Source organism: Protobothrops mucrosquamatus, unplaced genomic scaffold (assembly GCF_001527695.2).
Source record: "Protobothrops mucrosquamatus isolate PMUCROS unplaced genomic scaffold, P.Mucros_1.0 scaffold2287, whole genome shotgun sequence".
Lineage (NCBI taxonomy): Eukaryota > Metazoa > Chordata > Lepidosauria > Squamata > Viperidae > Protobothrops > Protobothrops mucrosquamatus.
This window is the reverse complement of record NW_015388374.1, coordinates 83049-100561: the sequence shown is the minus strand read 5'-3', so window position 1 is coordinate 100561 and position 17513 is coordinate 83049. Positions and strand designations below refer to the sequence as shown.

Here is a 17513-nt window from a genome sequence, read left to right as displayed (position 1 = left end):
CTGGCTGTAGACACTGGGAAGGGACAGGAATCTTTTGGTAAGGGCTGTTTGTGGAGAGGTAGGTGGAGAAAGGAAGGCCAGTGGAGATTCCTCCACATGAGAGGTTTGAGCACGTCCACCGGTTGAATTTCTTCCTCCTCTCACTCAGTTCTTTAGGAGCAACCTACCCGTTTCCCCATAACATCAAGCAAGGGGGCCAACTGAGGGAATCTATCCAACAGGTGAGCCCGCAGCCATTTTGGCAAGAGACCCTACTGCCCAAGGGTGGAGGCTTCTCCATTGGCTTCTCGGCTCTTTCCCGACAACCTGCGGAAGTTCTCCCTCATGGTGGTATAGCACTGCTTGGTGAGCTCATCAACATCCTCGGAGGTCAGGTCCTTCGTTGAGATGGGCGGAAAGATCTCCACCTGGATTTTGCCTGGGGGAGGGAAAAGAGAGTGCCAACATCATCTCTACGGCCCCCGGTCCTCCTGCTCCAGCCCACCCATTCCGTTGGTTGGTCCAGCCAATTCTCCACGTAGTTGGGAAGCGGAAGCCAGAAAACAGCTCCTCCACTCGCCCAACACGTGGTCAAACCCCCCATACCCTCCCTTATTCCTTATGTTTCTCCCGATTAATTCCCCCCCCCTCTTCTTTTGGGTTCTCACAGCAGAACTGGGCAACTCATCACAGCCAGTTTGCCGTGGAACAACTCACCACGGACAAGTCAACGACTCAATTTAATTACTTAAAATAATGAAGAGATCGTTTTAATTTTCGTCATTCGCATTTCATTTTTGTCCATTCTTTGGCACCCTTTCTTTAAGGATGCTGTGCCACGATTTCTTCGATACTAGTGTAACTCTTGCCCTGTGGCAACTTGGCCGTGGTGAGTTGTCATAGACCAGGGATAGGCAACCTCGGCTCTTTTATGACTCCATGAGTCATAAAAGAGCTGAGGTTGCCTACCCCTGTCATAGACCCTCTGACAGTATTGATGAGAATATTGATGAGCTGCTTGCCTGGAAGGTGTTCCAGAGTCCCAAAGTATTGCTTTGATTGGGGAAACCTTCTAGAGCAGGGGTAGGCAACCTCGGCTCTTTTATGACTGGTGGACTTCAACTCCCAGAATTCCTGAGCCAACCATGCTGAGGGGAAAGGGAGAGGTTTCCAAGCTGAACCGTGCTGACTCAAGAATTCTGGGAGTTGAAGTCCACGAGTCATAAAGTGGCCTAGGCCTAGGCCAGAGGTAGGCAACCTTGGCTCTTTTATGCCTGGTGGACTTCAACTCCCAGAATTCCTGAGCCAGCCATGCTGAGGGGAAAGGGAGAAGTTTCCAAGCTGAGCCGTGCTGGCTCAGGAATTCTGGGAGTTGAAGTCCACGAGTCATGAGGGGGCCATAGTTCCCCCATGCTGGCTGGCTGAGGAATTCTGGGAGTTGAAGTCCACGAGTCATCAAAGAGCCAAGGTGGCCTCTCCTGTTCTAGAGAAACGGACTTTGGGAAGGTTGAGAACTGGCCCAAAGGTGGTGAAACCAGGACTGCGGGAAACGGGGCCTCCTGATCTCCCAAGGGATTTGGCGGCCTGTCAGGAGATCTGATGTGTTTCTTGACAAGCCCTATTAAGTAAGCGGGAAGGAAGGGATGCCCCTCTGAAGCTACGCATATCCACAGGCAGAGGATTGAAAGAGTGAAACTGAGCATGCTCACAAAGCCAGAAATCTGTTTAGGCATGCAAGAGAATTCGGATCTCCAAGGACAATTAAGAGAAAGAGAACAACACTTCAAGCTACGTATTATCCCAGGGGTGCTCAATCTTGGCAACTTTAAGACTTGTGGACTTCAACTCCCAGAATTCCTCAGCCAGCTTTGCTTTGCTGGCTGAGGAATTCTGGGAGTTGAAGTCCACAAGTCTTAAAGTTGCCAAGGTTGAGGACCCTTGCATTATCCTACCTGATGTAAACATATTCTTTTCCGGGTTGTAAAATGAAGAAAAGGAGGAATAGACCACAGGAATGATTGGAACCTGCAAAGGACAGATATATAAAAAAAAAAAGTTAGCAAGAACGTGGAAATTCTAGAATTTACAACGATCCCTGTTTTTTCTACTCCCGGAGTGACTTATCCTTCATTTTTTACCCGACACAATAGTGAAAACTTCGTTCTATCAGGACTGAAGTCGGAACGTTAAGGCGTCTCTTGCTGTGGTGCGTTATTCGAAAAAGGAGAAACTTTCCACAGAAGAGGAACTGGGGGAGCTGCAGAAGGAAGTCAGCCAAAAGAGAGCGTGACCAGAGTCAAGAGTTCAGGGGAAAAAAGTTTGCACAAGAACGGGCAAGGGGTAACCTTGCATAACATAACATGAAAAATGTCGAACAGTTTGAGCCTGTTGTGGGGGCAGAGTGAGCTCATTCCTCATATCATTGAGTTTCGGTCGAAATAACTCTTCATTCAATCGTGTCCTTTGCAATGTCCTAAAGTTACCTTCTGGGGCAGTGATGGCGAACCTATGGCACGCGTGCCAGAGGCGGCACTCAGAGCCCTCTCTGTTGGCACGCGTGCCACCGCCGCCAGCAGGTCCATCAGGCTGCCACCGCCACCTGGAGCAGGAGCCCTGCCCAGCACAAAGGAGGTGAAGCGGTCAACGAGCAAGCTCAAATAGACATGGTAGAGCAGAGGTCACCGACCACTGTCGATTGGTGGACTGGAAGAAAAGGGAGGGGGAAGCATTTTACATGCGTGCATGCACGCACGGGGCTGCGAGGAGGCGCGCACTGCAAACAGGGCAGGGCTAGTGCCTGCGTGATACTCACTAGCCCTGCCCCTGTTCTTGCGTTGTGCAGCACCTTGTATCTGCACCCTGTGGCGCGGCGGCAGACTTTTTTGCGCCTTGCTGCACGGTGGCCCATTTTTGCGCCCCCAGTTTTTGCGTGTCAGAGGCGGCACTCGGAGGCGCCTCTCTGCATCCCCAAGGGCACCACAATGCTGATGTGGCCCTGGCATTTTATTATTATTATTATTATTTTATTTATTGAATTTATATACCGCCCTATCTCCCTTACGGGACTCAGGGCGGTGAACAGGCGATAATAAAAAACCACAATAAATATACACAAGTTTCTGTTCTAAAATAAAATTAAATAACAGGCCTGCTCTAAAAGTACCCCATACCAAACCCCCACTAAAACATAATCAAACTACGCCAGGCCGGCCGCACGGAATAGATGGGCCTTCAGGGCTCGGCGAAAAAGGCGATATTTTGCGATAAATAAGTGGGATTTGGGTTGCGGTTTGGGCACTCGGTCTCTAAAAGGTTCGCCATCACTGTTCTGGGGTATGGGATATAAATAACCAGTCAATCAATCAGAAGCGTCAATCACCTGGGTCTGGACTGCGAGGTGAAAAGCACCCTTCTTGAATGGCAAAAGGTCCCCGTTCATGTTCCGTGTTCCCTCGGGGTAGATCCAGACCTTGAGCTGCAACAGAAAGAAAGACAAGATGGTAGAACTTGGGGGGGGGGGAGCATTCTGGCATCTGTTCACCCTGAACAGTTTTGGGACAGGTTCCCTTTGGTATGAGGCTCCTAAGCCCTCTGAGCCAAAAACAGCCACTGAAATCTGAGCCGAATAAGCAGAATAAACAAGTAGAAAAGGCCCCTGGAGGACGTCTAGTCCACCCCCCTGGCTCAAGGCAGTGGACCTTATACCATCCCAGTCAAGTGGGTGTGCACACAATTTTTGATGACCTCCAGTGATGGAGTAACCATAACTTCTGGAAGGAAGCTATCCCACTGATTGTTAACGGGGCTGGGTGTCAGGTACTGTGAGAATGGAGCCTTTGTTTTGACACATGGTTTGCTTTATTTGCTGGACAATATAACCAATCAATCGACCAATCAGAATAGAGCTGGAAGGGACCCTGGAGGTCTTCTGGTCCAGCCCCCTGCTCAAGCAGGAGATCCTATGCCATTTCAGACAAATGGCTGTCCAGTCTCTTCTTAAAAACTTCCAGTGTTGGAGCATTCACCGCTTCTGGAGGCAGGTTGTTCCATTGGTTAATTGTTCTAACTGTCAGGAAGTTTCTCCTTAGTTCTAGGTTGCTTCTCTCCTTGATCAGTTTCCATCCGTTGCTTCTTGTCCGGCCTTCAGGTGCTTTGGAGAATAGCTTGACTCCCTCTTCTTTGGGGCAGCCCCTGAGATACTGGAAGGCTGCTATCATGTGCCCCCTCGTCCTTCTCTTCATTAAACTAGACATACCCAATTCCAGCAGCCTTTCCTTATATATTTTAGCCCCCAGCCCCCTAAGCATCTTTGTTGCTCTTCTCTGTACTCTTTCTAGAGTCTCAACATCTTTTTTACATCGTGGTGACCAAAACTGGATGCAATATTCCAAGTGTGGCCTTACCAAGGCCTTGTAAAGTGGTATTAATGAAATACTTAAAAACAGTTTTGCAGATCTTTTATTGATTTTCTCAGCTAAAGTCCACGCTATTTTTGGAAAACCTCCAGCAACGTTTCGCTGATTTGATTTGACAGCGAAGTCAAATACTTTTTGAGGCTGCTTAAAACTTTAGAAATATAATTCATCTTGCCATCTCCAGGACAATTATTTTTTTTTGAACAAGAAAACGGTCAAATTTTGTTCTCACAACATCTACGGCTGGTGGCAACCTCTAGCTGATCCTGGCTAATCTTGAAAAAAAAAAAAACAGAATAACAGAGTTGGAAGGGACCTTGTAGGTCATCTAGTCCAACCCCCCCCACCCAAGCTGAGCAAGATGGGATTTGATTAGCGTGCTGGCTGGGGAACTCTGGGAGTTGAAGTCCACAGGCCCTGTTTGAGAAACACAGCCCTTGAAGCACTTTCTCTTTGCCAGAACTGAGTCAATGAGAAAATGCAGGGCTTTCGTTCAGGCTGATCCATGCTGTGTGCCTCATATCAACTGCCTAGGAGCTGCCAGAAGGGGGCGCCGTTGCCCTGGCACACTTTCAAAGAGGGCAGAAAGGTGGACAGGAGGGCAGGTCGAATCCAGCCTGGCAGCAGATTCTAATATTTAGCAGACTTCTAATCAAGGGAAGAAGCAGAACAGTAGAGAGTGATGCATTTGAATTGGCAGGGACCAGTTTGGTGCAGGTGTGAAAGCGCAAGGCTAGTAACCTGGAGGCCACCGAGTTCTAGTGTTGGCTTAGGCCAGAAGTAGGCAACCTGGGCTCTTTTATGACTCGTGGACTTCAACTCCCAGAATTCCTGAGCCAGCCACGCTGAGGGGAAAGGGAGAGGTTTCCAAGCTGAGCCGTGCTGGCTCAGGAATTCTGGGAGTTGAAGTCCACGAGTCATAAAAGAGCCAAGGTTGCCTACCCCTGTTGTAAGTCCTCCTGTTCTAAGCGGTGAGCCTCCTAGACCAGGGGTAGGCAACCTTGGCTCTTCTATGACTGGTGGACTTCAACTCCCAGAATTCCTGAGTCAGCCATGCTGAGGGGAAAGGGAGAGGCTTCCAAGCTGAGCCTTGCTGGCTCAGGAATTCTGGGAGTTGAAGTCTACGAGTCATAAAGCGGCCTAGGCCTAGGCCAGAGATAGGCAACCTTGGCTCTTTTATGACTCGTGGACTTCAACTCCCAGAATTCCTGAGCCAGCACGACTCAGCTTGGAAACCTCTCCCTTTCCCCTCAGCATGGCTGGCTCAGGAATTCTGGGAGTTGAAGTCCACGAGTCATAAAAGAGCCAAGGTTGCCTACCCCTGGCTTAGGCAAAATGCCAGCTGGGTGACCTTGTGCCTTAGGAAGAAGGAAGTAAAGCAAATCAGTCTTGAAAAACGTTGCCAAGAGAACAGCAGAGACTTGCCCAGATGGTCAACAAGAGTCTGGAGGGACGTTGTAACCCATGCACACACACACACACACACACAAAAGAAATAAATCTGCCGAACTGAAATTGTTCAGGCTGAAAAGCAACAGAGACAATCAGGGGTCTGGAAGCTAAACCGCGTAATGAACAATTAAGGGACGTGGGTATGTCTAGCCCAGGGGTAGGCCACCTTGGCTCTTATGACTGGTGAACTTCAACTCCCAGAATTCCCGAGGCAGCCTGGCTCAGCTTGGAAACCTCTCCCTTTCCCCTCAGCATGGCTGGCTCAGGAATTCTGGGAGTTGAAGTCCACGAGTCATAAAAGGGCCAAGTTGGAAGACCACTGTTCTATTCCATGTCTATACTGCATATCAAAATAGAAGAAGAAGAACCAGCAAATGGTTTATCAAGATAAGGCCTATTTTCTTGAGCAGTTGTGGTGGCCCAGCTTTAGTAAAGGTTTAGCAGATTTATGTGTTATTGCTAATAATTCCCTCAGATCATCTAGCCCAGGGGTAGGCAACCTTGGCTCTTTTATGACTCGTGGACTTCAATTCCCAGAATTCCTGAGCCAGCATGGCTCAGCTTGGAAACCTCTCCCTGTCTCCTCAGCATGGCTGGCTCAGGAATTCTGGGAGTTGAAGTCCACGAGTCATAAAAGAGCCAAGGTGGCCTACTCCTGGTCTAGCCTAACAAAGAGAAGGACTAAGGGTGACATGATAGCAGTCATCCAGTACTTGAGTGGTTGTCACAGAGGAGCGGGGGTCCAGTTATTCCTCCACGCACCTGAGGGTGGGACAAGAAATAATGGGTGGAAGCTCATCAAAGGGAGATCAAACCTGGAATTAAGGAGAAATTTCCTGGCAGGGAGAGCAACGAATCAACGGACCATTTATCTCCCATAGTTGTAGGTGCACCGTTGCTGGAAGTTTTCAAGAAAAGATTGGACAATCATTTGTCCAGAAGGGAATAAGGACTCCTGCCTGGGGCAACGGGTTGGACTAGAAGACCTCCAAGGTCCCTTCCAGGGCTACAATGTTATGCCCAATAGCTCCTCTTATTCGCTCTGCCAGATAGAGCCAGCAAGCCTTCACAGGAGAACATCCAACCAGGTATCAGAAAAAGAAAGTGCAAAGATACAGGCAGTTTTAGAATAGAATAGAGCCGGAAGGGACCTTGGAGGTCTTCTAGTCCAGTTCTCGAGTTACAACCATAATGAAGCCTGCCCATCATGGTCATAAGTCACGACAGTCATAAGCTGGGTTGGTCATGTGACTGAGCCAATTTTACAACCTTTTTTTGCAGCAGTTGTTAAGTGAACCCAGGCCTCACATTGGGACCCGTTTTGCCAAAAAGAGGAAATAACTATTGGTTTTTGGCAAAATTATCCTAAAACGCCATCGCGTGACCATGGCACACTGTAAAGAACTGTAAATGCTGGCCAGTTACCAAGTGCCCAAAGTGTGGTCACAGGGCATGGAGAGAGGGAGAGAGAAAAAGAGAGGGAGAGAGAAAAAGAGAGAGGGAGAGAGAGAAAAAGAGAGAGAGAAAAAGAGGGCGAGAGAAAGAGAAAGAGAAAGAGAGAGAGGGAGAGAAAAAGAGAGAAAGGAAAAAAAGAGGGAGAGGGAGAGAGAAACAGAGGGGGAGAGGAAAGAGAGAGAGGAAGAGAGAAAGAGAGAGGGAGAGAGAAAGAGAGAAAGAGAGAGAAAAAAAGAGGGAGAGAAAAAGAGAAAGAAAAAAGAGAGGGAGAGGGAGAAAAAGAGAGAAAGAGGAAGAGGAAGAGAGAGAGGAAGAGAAAGAAAGAGAGAGAGGGAGAGAGAGAAAAAGAGAGAGAAAGGAAAAAAGGAGAGAGGGAGAGAGGGGGGGAGAGAAAAGAGAGGGAGATGAAGAGGAAGAGGAAGAGAGAGAGAGAGAGAGGGGGAGAAAGAGAGAGGGAGAGAGAAAAAGAGGAGAGAGGGAGAGAAAGAGAGAGAGAGAGAAAAGAGAGAGAGAGGGAGAGAGTACCTCCCCCCCCCAGGTGCATTGTAACTACAAATGGTTATCTTGAGCTAGTAAGCTATATTTAGCAAGAACTGAGTTTGGCCAAGCTAGAGCAAGGAAGGTCTAGGGAGTGACATGATAGCAGTCTTCCAGTATCTGGGGGCTGTCACAAAGAAGAGGGGGGTCAACCAATTTTCCAAAGCACCAGAGGGCAGGACAAGAAACAATGGATGGAAACTAATTAAGGAGAGAAGCAACCTGGAACTAAGGAGAAACTTCCTAACGGTTAGGACAATGAACCAGTGGAACAGCTGGCCTTCAGACGTTGTGGGTGCTTCATCACTGGACGTTTTTAAGAAAAGACTGGACAGCCACCTATCTGAAATTGTACAGGGTCTCCTGCTTGAGGAAGGGGTTGGACTAGAAGACCTCCAAGGTCCCTTCCAGCTCTATCCTGATTAATATTCCTATGGAGAAGTGTTTTACAACTTAAAAGATGTGTGAACTTCAACTGCTACAGAGAAGATACTTTTAAACGCCCCCCAATTTCATTTAGCTAATCCAGGAAAAATTTAGCTCCAGTTATTCTGGATTTATTTTTTAAGTAATTATACTTCCTTATGTCCTTTTATATACACATCTCTCATAGAACTGACAAAGTCTCTGAAAAGGATTGGATACAAAATAAATTCTTGAAGATGACCTGACCCAGTTTTTTATTGCAAAAGATTAATCTTGCACACTTAGGTGATTTAGTCAAAGGAGTTGCATCCAGGTAGTTGACACAAGTCTAAACCTTGAGTGTAAAAGTTTTTTAAATGCTTGGCAATAAAATCACATTTTATTTTGCTGCCACTGCTTCAGTTCAAGAGGGCAATGTGAATCACATGAGTTGGAAAGGTTTCATCTGTGATATAACTTCTCAGACTTTTTTTTTTTTGCTTTAACTGTTAAATAGTAGGTTAACAAGGTGATAAAATACGTTCAGCTAATCCTTGACTTTATGGCCAAAACTGAGATTGAAACTTCGGTTGCTGAGCCATAGGAACTTAAATGAGTCATGCCCAATTTTAACAACCTTTGATTTCCAGATGGCACCGTGTGATGAACAACTCAGGGAACTGTACATGTCTAGTCTAATGAAGAGAAGGACTAAGGGAGATATGACAGCATCTTCCAATATTTGAGAGGCCGTCACAGAGAAGAGGGGAATTGGTTTATTGTCCAGAGCACTTGAGGACTCCTGACAAGAGGTAGCAGATGGAAGCTTATCAAGGTGATATCAAGCAAAGAGAAATACAATCCTTGGTTGCATAAACAGAGGCATAGAATCAAAATCACGCGAAGTATTAGTACCGCTTCATAAAGCCTTATTAAGGCCACGCCTGGAATTACTGCATCCAGTTTGGTCACCACATTACAAAAAAGTATGTTGAGACTTTGGAAAAAGTGCAGAGAAGGGGAACTAAGATGATTAAAGGGAGACTGAAACATATGAAGAACTTAGTAAGGCAGAAGCTTGTTCAACCCCAAGGAGAAAACACCCAGACACAAACTGAGCCATGTGGTATATGCAGTACAATGCGGTGAGCCATGTGCAGATCTGTACAATGGGGAAACAAAACAACCCCTTCGTAAACACCTGGCACAACATAGGAGAACAAACCCATCAGGACAAGATTCAGCGGTTCATCATCTGCATTTAAAAGGCAAAGGTCACTCTTTCAAAGACAGCAAGGTCCACATTTTGGACAGAGAGGACCGCTGGTTTGAAAGAGGGGTCAAAGAGGCCATCTAGGTCAAAACTGATCAGTCCTCTCTCAATAGAGGGGGAGGAGGATACGACACCATCTATCTCCACTCTACAACACAGTCCTTTCAGCAGTTCCACACCCCTTTGCACTACTCAGGTGACCCCGAGGACACAGGTAAACCTCCAAAAGAAGGCAAGTGACCAGCTGGTTGCAACAAATACAAATCCTTCCATTCCCCACCATCCAGAGCTGAAGAAGCTTTTGGAGGAGAAGTGAAACATCTTCAAAGAAAAACTTTGAAGTCCAGTTGTCTCTTGAAAAAGCACCTTTGGGAGAACCATGACCTGGATGACTGAGAATCTCCATAGACATATGAAGACCAATTGCAGGAACTGTGTACGGCTAGCCTAGAGAAAAAAAGGGCTAGGAGTGACATGATAGCAGTATTCCAGTATTTGAGGGGCTGCCACAAAGAAGAAGGGGTCAACCTATTTTTCAAAGCACCTGAAGGCAGGACAAGAAACAATGGGTGGAAACTAATCCAGGAGAGACGCAACCCAGAATTAAGGAGAAATTTCCTGTTAGAACAATTAACCAGTGGAATGTCTTGCCTTCAGAAATTGTGGGTGCTCAATCACTGGAGGCTTTTAAGAAGAGACTGGACAGCCATTTGTCCAGAATGGTATACTATAGGACAGTGTTTCTCAACCTTGACAATTTTAAGGCATGTGGACTTCAACTCCCAATGCTGGCTGTGGAATTCTGGGAGTTGAAGTCCACATGCCTTAAAATTGTCAAGGTTGAGAAACACTGGACTAGAGGGTCTCCTACTATGGGCAGGACATTGGAATGGAAGACCTCCAAGGTCCAATGTTATTATTCCATGTTTTATGTTCTAATTTGCACTCCGGTCTCAAAATGATTTGAGCACAGGAAGAAAATCTGAAGCTCTTCTGGAAATTAAAGTGCTTTAAATCAGCCAATCCAATTCTACCTGGCCAGCAAAATTAATGGCACCTTTCGTATTTTCTGGGCTTCTTCAAGTAGCCAGATTGGTTTGAGCTGATTGGGAAAGTAATTCGCTGAAGCACTCTTGAGGAGTTTGAAAAGTGGCATAGAAATACTAACGTTTTCTTGGAGGTTATTTGGACAGGACCATTTCCAAATATCTTAAGAGAGAGCAGGCCGGGAACAGCTGGTGCCCTGGCACAGATCAGATCGGAGGCCAGAAAAGGCACGGGGGGGGGGAGGCTGCTGACCGGCCTTCCACCAGTTGGTCAGTTACCTGATTCCCTTCACTGAGCAGGCCTATCATCAGTTTACACTCTGTTGATGAAAGCCCAGATGCGCTGGGCAGGCCACATTGTAAGGATGCCAGACCATCGCATCCCTAAACAGCTCTTCTACGGTGAGCTGTCTCAAGGAAAGCGATCGCACGGGGGACAAAAGAAGCGATACAAAGACACGCTGAAAGCATCTCTCAAGTCCCTGGATATCGACACCATCTCTTGGGAATTTTGGGCACATGATCGACCGACGTGGCGTACCCTGGTTTACCAGGGGTGCCAGACATACGAACACAGAAGGACAATCTTGGCACAAGAGAAGCGAGCACTCCGTCAAGCCAGAGCTGCAAATGCTGAAGCAACAGTGTCCACATTTCTCTGTTCAGTATGTGGCAGAACATTCCGTGCTAACATCGGTCTCATCAGCCATCTACGGACACACCGCTGATGGCCCACAATCCATAAGAAGTCAAGGTCTTCATCGAAATCGATGGACGAACAACAACAGCTGGAAACGACTCCTCGTATCCTTAGAGGGGTCAAAAGCTCCAAGCAAGAAAAACCCCAAGGCTTTTCTTCTTCAAGAGAAGACACTCTGCACGTGTGAGTGGTGGAAGGCAGCTTTTTCATCAGAGGGGTAAAAAGCCAGTGTGTGTCTGTGTGTAAGGAAACCGGCTGTGTAAACGCAGGTTGATTGATGTGCCCTGAAAGTCTGATCTGCTGGTCTCGGGGGCCTCAAATGCTGTTTCAGCATCCAAAGAGCCAGGGTGTGTGAACCTGGTTAGAAGGATAGCCTCAGTGGTGCCATAGAAGTTCCACTCGCTTTGTAAGTCAGTGCCAATAAGTAAAAAGTTAAAAATGCAGGCTTGCAAAGATCAAAGCACTTTGATTACTTCTGTTGCTGCTCTGGTGCTTCAAACAGCACACGGATCTTGCCAGCTCTCCTCCTTTTAACTTTCTTGATTAATTTTGGGGTAGGGGTGGGGCACATTCAGCCACCCTTTTAGAGAGCAACTAATCTCCAATTCACTCAACCAGGCCTGTCTAGACAAGATGCCACATCTGGCTGCTTCAGCTGAGACATATTTACTCCTCCTGATTAGAATCTGCAGCCTTATTGGGACAAAGCAATGACTGGATTCCTGAGGTTCTTAGTGAAATCCCCAGCAGGAGATCTCTTTGAGAGGCCTTCAAAATGCTAAGTCCATCTTTTTCCTTTTCCTGGAAGAAGGCCCGTTCCGCAAATCACGTAGAAGGCAGTTGCATTCACACAAACCCAGGTTATCGGAACACCCTAACAATTATGGAAATTGTCTGCCCTGCCTTTCTTCCACAATGGTTTCATTTTCCTGATCCTGAGATTTCCTGGTGGTCTCCCTTCCAACAGGCCAAATCTATGGAGCCTTTTGAGAGCAGTGCAATCCTATCTCCCCCCCCCAAGAAGCTTAAGAAGAAGTGCAAAGAGCAACTAAGATGATTAAAGGCCTGAAGACTAAAACATATGAAGAACAATTGCAGGATTTGAGTTTCGCTTAGTCTAAAGAAAAGAAGGACGAGCAGGGGGGACATGATAGCAGTATTCCAGTATTTGAGAGGCTGCCACAAAAGGAGGGGGTCAACTTATTCAAATTCAAAATTAATAATAATAATAATAATAATAATAATAATAATAATAATAATAATAATAATAATAATAATAATAATAATAATAAAAAAGTTGGAAGGGACCTTGGAGGTCATCTAGTCCAACCCCCTGCTCAGGCAGGTAACCCTACACCATTTCGGACAAATGGCTGTCCAGTCTCTTCTTAAAAACTTCCAGTGTTGGAGCATTCACCGCTTCTGGAGGCAGATTGTTCCACTGGTTAATTGTTCTCGCTGTCAGGAAGTTTCTCCTTAGTTCTAGGTTGCTTCTCTCCTTGATTAGTTTCCATCCGTTGCTTCTTGTCCTGCCTTCAGGCGCCTTGGAGAATAGCTTGACTCCCTCTTCTTTGGGGCAGCCCCTGAGATATTGGAAGACTGCTATCATGTCCCCCCTTGTCCTTCTCTTCGTTAAACTAGACATACCCAATTCCAGCAGCCGTTCCTTATATGTTTTAGCCTCCAGTCCCCTAATCATCTTTGTGGCTCTTCTCTGTACTCTTTCCAGAGTCTCAACATCTTTTTTACATCGTGGTGACCAAAACTGGATGCAGTATTCCAAGTGTGGCCTTTTGAATTATCTTATTCAAAATTATCTTAAGATATTAAGCTATATTAGCAGGAACCAGGCATGGCTAGTCTAGAGGAAAAAATATATTCAAAGTTATTTTAAGATATTAAGCTATATTAGCAGGACCTGGGTTCGGCCAGTCTAGAGAAAAGAAGTAATAGGGATGACATGATAGCAGTATTCCAGTATCTGAGGGGCTGCCACAAAGAAGAGGGGGGGTCAAATTATTCTCCAAAGCACCAGAAGGGAAGACAAGAAACAATGGTTGGATCAAAGAGAGAAGCAACCTGGCATTAAGGAGAAACTTCCTAACAGGGAGGACAATTAACCAGTGGGACAGCTGGCCTCCAGAAGTTGTGAGCACTTCATTATTGGAAGCTTTTAAGAAGAGACTGGACAGTCACTTGTCTGAGATGGTCAAGGATCTCCTGCTTGAGTGGTGGGGGGGCAGTTGGACCAGAAGATCTCCAGGTCCCTTCCAGCTCTATTCTGATTGATCAGTTGAATATATTTGTCCAGCAAATAAAGCAACAAGAAGCAACAGATGGAAACTAACCAAGGAGAGAAGCAACCTAGAACTAAGGAGAAACTTCCTGACAGTAAGAACAATTAACCAGTGGAACTCATTGCCTCCAGAAGCGGTGAATGCTCCAACACTGGAGGTTTTTAAGAAGAGACTGGACAGCCATTTGTCTGAAATGGTATAGGGCAGTGATGGCGAACCTTTTAGAGACCGAGTGCCCAAACTGCAACCCAAAACCCACTTATGCATCGTCGGGTGCCGGGTGGGTGTGGCCCATTGGGTGGGCGTGGCTGCGGTGGGACTAAAAAGTTCAATCAATCAATTCCAACTTTGCAACATCTTTTTTTTCCCCCGCGAGAAGTTGAAATTGACTGATTGATTGAACCTTTTTTTTTTTTTTGCACATGGTGGCGGAGGCCTAAAGCGAAAAGGTTTTAGAAAACCCAGCTGAAGGCCTAGGACTGGGGCAACGGCGCGCGTGCCCACAGAGAGGGCTCTGAGTGCCGCCTCTGGCACTTGTGCCATTGGTTCGCCACCACTGGTATAGGGTTTCCTGCCTGATCAGGGGGTTGGACTAGATGACCTCCAAGGTCCCTTCCAAGTTTTTTTTATTATTATTATTATTATTATTGTTGTTGTTGTTGTTGTTGTTGTTGTTGTTGTTGTTATTATTATTATTATTATTATTATTATTATTATTATTATTATTATCTGTACAAACCAAAGCTCAGCTCTCACAATAACTGACCCCCAGCCCCGTTTTGCCTCATCCAGCAGGCAAGCTCAGTGGCCGAGCTCTCATCCCAAAGGGACCAGACCAGGGGTTGCAGCTGCCCTCTCAGCCCACCCACCCCCCCACACACACACACTTACGTTGTCGCTGGTCATGGCCTGGCTGACTTCGGACATCACGGATTTGGCCGTGCCGGTTCTCTTCCGGTTGATGTAGATGACCCCGCCGAGGTAAGTGACCAGCCCCACGGGCCCCATGAACAACACCTCCCTCTTGGCAATCTGGACACAGCGCTCCGGAAGGATTTCCATCAGCCCTGCGAAGGAGAGCGCAGGAGGGACACACGTGAAACATGCTGCCTCCGAGGTTCTGGAGATCCACCAAGCGCCCCTCTTATTCCTGTCTTCGCCCACCGTGACCGGCAGAGGCTCCGAGGAACCGTCCTGTTTATTTATTTATTTATTTATTTTATTTATTAAATTTCTACCCCGCCCTTCTCCCAGCGGACTCAGGGCGGTTTACAGCCATTTAAAACAGGTACATAATACAAAAATACTGAATTTAAAATATAATTAAAATAGAATATTAATTTTTGGCCTTTTCTTATTAAAATTATTTTCAAACCAAATTAAGATAACCCTTAGGCCAGTCCTGCTAGCTTAAATAGCCATGTCTTGAGGGCGCGGCGGAAGGAGGGGAGATCCGGAATCACCCGGATCTCNATGAGAGGTAATCTGAGGCTGGGGAACCCCGAGCTAGTCCTAGCCTGCCTCGCAGGATCGTTGGGCAGGCAAAAAATGGAAACCACCGAGTTGCAACCCTTATTTTGCAGCTTTGAAACCTCAAGTCAAGGTTTCATGGTCTCTGAGGACATTAGAGTCTCTCAATTGCCTTTCACAGCTGGGGGCTGGGAGGCGGTCTTCAAGGTCGGGCAGGGGTGGGACAGCAGGCAAGACCAACCAGGAAAAGCCCCCACCGAATCAGGAAGGAGATTTTCTATACGATTTATATATGCCACTGGCAGAATTGTACAAGGACGTTTCGATTCCTACGATGGACGAATGGCTACCGAAGTTGATGGAGTTGGCAGAGATGGCGAAATTGACTGTTTCGATTAAAGAAAAGAATTTAAGTACTTTTGTTTCCACCTGGAGACCACTGCTGGATGTTGTGCTTGAGGTGGGGGGAAAAAATGAAACTTTGATCTTGGGATTTACTGATTAGATTGATCTGTTGTTATGAAAATGGCTAGTTTATGCTACTTTGGGAAAAGTAAAAACTGGAGTTTCGATGTGAATGCTTTATTCTACTGCAACGGAGGAAGTTGGGAGTCAGTGTTCTTTTTTATTTCTCCCCTCCTCCCCCTCACTTCTTTTTCCCCCACTGGGTCCTACTACCTGTTTTTTTGTTTTTGTAGTTTGTATTTTATTTTATGTATTTTATTTTGTATTTTATTTTATGATACAATAAAATGTTATAATGAGAGGAAGGAGATTCCCACCCATTTATATCACACACCTAGTCTACCCATTTATGTGGGTCATAGTCTACAGCTGGGTCATGAAGAAGCCCAACACACTTTCAGCCTATCTCAGTCTGTCTGTCTGTCTGTCTGTCTCTATCTACCTACTTATCTACCTTTCTACCTATCTACCTACCTACCTACCTACCTATCTATCATCTATCATCTATCTATCATCTATATCTATCTATCTATCTATCTATCTATCTATCTATCTATCTATCTATCTATCTATCTATGATCTATTTATCTATCATTTATCTATCATCTATCTATCTATCTATCTATCTATCTATCTATCTATCTATCTATCTATGATCTATTTATCTATCATTTATCTATCATCTATCTACCTATCTACCTACCTACCTATCTATCTATCATCTATCTATCTATCTATCTATCATCTATCTATCATCTATCTATCTATCTATATCTATCATCTATCTATCTATCATCTATTTATCTATCATTTATCTATCATTTATCTATCATTTATCTATCATCTATTTATCTATCATTTATCTATCATCTATCTATCATCTATCTATCTATCTATCTATCTATCTATCTGTCTGTCTGTCTGTCTGTCTGTCTGTCTATGTGTCTATCTATCTATCTAATCTATCTAATCTATCTATCATCTATCTATCTATCTATCTATCTATCTATCTATCTTCTATCTATCTATCCATCTCACAAGTGATTCAATATATATATTGAACTATAAATCATCTATCATTTATAAATAATTCTGCAATAAACCTTCAGTCATTTGAACTGCCTTAGTTCCTGATTCCATGCATCTGACAAGTCTAAATTTAACAAACTATTATTATTAATTAAACATTAATAAATTGTCTACATAGGGTACAGAACTGGCAAGGATTCTTTGTTTCTCATGGGAATTTCCTGTCTCTTTCATAGAAAAATGGCAAACTTTTTCCACGGCAAACGTACTTTCCTATTTGAAACACCAGCCTGGAATTCATTGGAAACTATTTCTGGATTATAATCCACATCCTACCATATCCAAAGTTTCTTTCTAGCATATGATTATAATACTGTACCCTTTTTTTTAACATTAGGCAGAAATTATCTTTTATCCCAGCTCCTAATTTATAACCTGAGTCATAGTGATCATAGTTATTAACCACAACGACTTAATTTTAATAATGATTCACTTCAAAAATTAGATCTTCAACCTGATATAAGGGATTTTAATATGTAGATGTAAATCCCTGTTATTTGGCAATTTTACGGCAAACATGATGATGTTAGTAACAGGCCTGCGTCTGTTTTTCTTCGATTGTTTTTGTAAATAATAACGATGCCAAATCCAGTCTGAGTATCTGGCTGACTTGTGTGCAACCAAGTATAAATATCATTATTCCAAACATATATGAGTTGCATAATGAGTCAATGAACGAAAGAGAGGCAGCCAGCCAGCCAGGTTTAATCTAACCAAGTTTGGTATATTGTGTAAATATACCACTTAGGTTTTTAGCAAACCTGGCTACACATGTGATGTGAACATAGCTATCTCAGTTAAGAAGACTGGGTGTGTCTGTGTGTGAAGATCCTGTCTTCCGTGACTTCCCTGCCCTTCCCTTAAATCTCAAGCCAAGGCCACAGAATTGGAATGCCCCTCGTGGTCGTCTTCTCCCGCAGGAAAAGAACC

The 17513-nt window shown here is 45.2% G+C and overlaps 1 protein-coding gene across 1 annotated transcript in view; it reads right to left on the bottom strand.

Annotated features, from left to right (window-relative positions):
- Window positions 1-251: 251 nt before the first annotated feature.
- Window positions 252-17513, bottom strand: part of AGPAT2 (1-acylglycerol-3-phosphate O-acyltransferase 2) — a 36426-nt gene continuing 19164 nt past the window's right edge. Inside the window, exons 3-6 of the mRNA XM_015824597.1 lie at window positions 14451-14626; window positions 3359-3454; window positions 1932-2004; window positions 252-418 (exon numbers count right to left, since the gene is read on the bottom strand). Coding sequence (XP_015680083.1) covers window positions 252-418; window positions 1932-2004; window positions 3359-3454; window positions 14451-14626 — 512 coding nt within the window. The remainder of the gene's footprint in view (window positions 419-1931; window positions 2005-3358; window positions 3455-14450; window positions 14627-17513) is intronic.